At 54.6% G+C, this 2,118-nt stretch overlaps 1 protein-coding gene across 1 annotated transcript; it reads left to right on the forward strand.

Moving 5' to 3' along the window:
- The first annotated feature begins 117 nt into the window (after window positions 1-117).
- On the forward strand, window positions 118-1,700 carry CSUI_011288 (uncharacterized protein). The gene has a single exon (XM_068071388.1). The coding sequence runs from the start codon at window positions 742-744 to the stop codon at window positions 1,585-1,587; it is 846 nt and encodes a 281-aa protein (XP_067916636.1). The 5' UTR covers window positions 118-741; the 3' UTR covers window positions 1,588-1,700.
- Window positions 1,701-2,118: the final 418 nt, after the last annotated feature.

Below are 2,118 nucleotides of genomic sequence, written 5' to 3' on the forward strand. Positions count from 1 at the left end.
GCATGCATGCGCCGAATACCTTTCACTCCCAACGGGGCTCGGCAGCGGAACGAAGCTCTCTGTGACGGGTGGTGAAATACTCAGGACAGCTTGTTTCAAAAAGTCAGGTCCCGAGCGCAAGGCTTTTCAGAGGATGAAGATGACATCTCGTCTAGAAGGAGTGGTGCTCGGAATTCATGCTGTCGAAGAAGGTTTTGCATGCACGTGCATGTGAAGCTCGAGCCCCTTAAGGCGCCGTCTCGAGAGAAGACCGTGTTGAGGACACATGTTGCACACAGGACTGAGTGAGAGGCCACTCGCAGTGACCGCTTGCATTATTGCTTGACGGGTTGGGTGCCAGAGTGTTGATAGATTTGTTCTTGCGGGGAGCTGCGAGCTTACCTCGTCTTTCGCTAGAGTGAAAGAGCTCCTTTCCGGACAGGACGGCAGGACACTGACGTGTGTCTTCTCGCTTGGCTTGCGTGCCACGACGGCAGCAGTTCCTCTCGCGTTGCGAGAGTCCATCTGGAATGTACGTGCTGGCCAGCAAAGCTTCCGCTTCTGACTGGTTAAGAGCACCTCTGCAAATGCACACATACTTCTCTCCCTCTGGACAACTAGACTTCTGTCTGCACTTCGCTACGTTTCAGTTCCAGGAGTAACTCGGGGAAATGATCTCTGACCCTACACCCCGCCTGAGAAACAATCGTTCTTGGTGCCTGCTTTCCTGGGACTTCCTTCACGGCAGCCGACTCTAACAGGATGGATGGTGGCTCCACCCCTCGGGGCTTCCAACGACATCTCGTGTCCAGCTGCATCGCCACCGTGATGCTACTTCTGCAAGGCTGGTATGTCGCTACGTGTCTGTGTCTGCACCTACCCATACGCCGGTGTTTTGCAGACCACGCTGCTTCCTTTCGACAGCTCAGTGTGGCGGCAGACGGATCAGCGTCGACAGCTTTCAGGACATCGTGCAGTCGGACTGAGTTACCAGTCATTCCGTCTTGGCCCCGTTTTCTCGGAGGTGTTCCTTCACGGGTGGCGCTTGGCCCGAAGCGGATTCCCGGTTTTATCTTCGGTGCTGTCTCGGAGACCATTTCGGAGCTCAACTTGGTAGGGGAGTGGAATGTCAACGCAGAACTGAGCGTTACCCCAGAACGTTTGAAGGAACAGGTTTTGAAACAGGCAGGGAGCCAGAGCAGCCTTGACAAGGGAAAGAAAAGACGGCACAACTTATTGTTGGTTCTGCGTGAGCTGTGTAGGTCGGCCCGCCTGGTCCTCCATAATGATAGACAGGGTACGCTTCAGCCATCAGGAGATACTCCTGACCATAGGATCCCCAAGGCTATCTGGCAGCTAAAGCGGAGGCCCTTTTCGGATTTGGTTGTTGAAATTGAGTTTGCTTTTCCGCCGGATGATCCGGAGTATATTCTAGTACTTTCGGCACCGGTTCGCCCCGGCGAATACTTCCCAAACTCTATCCGCGTGGGGGAAGGTTCTGCGTGGATCGCGGCAAGCCCGTTCCTGCCCTGGCAGAAAACGAAAGTGGCGACATTCACGATGGAACCAAAAGTTATGAAGTCCATTATCGATCCTGTCCTGATGTGAGTTCCTCCTTTAGAAGCAAACGTCACCCTCAGGGCGAGGGCGCGCTACCATCTAACATGTGGTGCCGTGTGACGGGGGTAGTGTTTCTTTCCGACTTCGCAAGGAATGCAAACAAGTCTGCAGCTGTTGCTCAGGCCCTCTTCTGGAAGGGGGCCGCGTGGCGCCGAAATGTCTGTAGGCCACGTAGGTCGACGGCCAGCAATTGCGACTTCGCCAGGCTCAAGTACAGAAATTGAACTCTCGCGAGAAGGAATGCCGTCGTAGCCGAAAAAACCGTGGTGTCTTTCTGTTTACGCACGGTTGGACAAACCGTCCACGCCGTTCCCACGGACTACCTATAGAGTTTTGGAAGTCCTAAAGTACTACCGCCAGCGTACTCAGGAACCCGGGTGGCGACACTCGCCGAAACCCTGTGGCAATTATCTTTGTCGTCTGTGCGCGAGTGAGTTGAATACTGACACAGCTTCAGCAACTCGGGACTCCCCACCAGCACTGACTGTTGCACGGCGGTATTCCAGTCACGCGTAACAG

Source organism: Cystoisospora suis (genome assembly GCF_002600585.1).
Source record: "Cystoisospora suis strain Wien I chromosome Unknown contig_10591, whole genome shotgun sequence".
Classification (NCBI taxonomy): Eukaryota; Apicomplexa; class Conoidasida; order Eucoccidiorida; family Sarcocystidae; genus Cystoisospora; species Cystoisospora suis.

Coding starts and splice junctions, on each gene's coding strand:
- CSUI_011288 (XM_068071388.1), top strand. CDS start 742: ATGGATGGTGGCTCCACCCCTCGGGGCTTCCAACGACATCTCGTGTCC.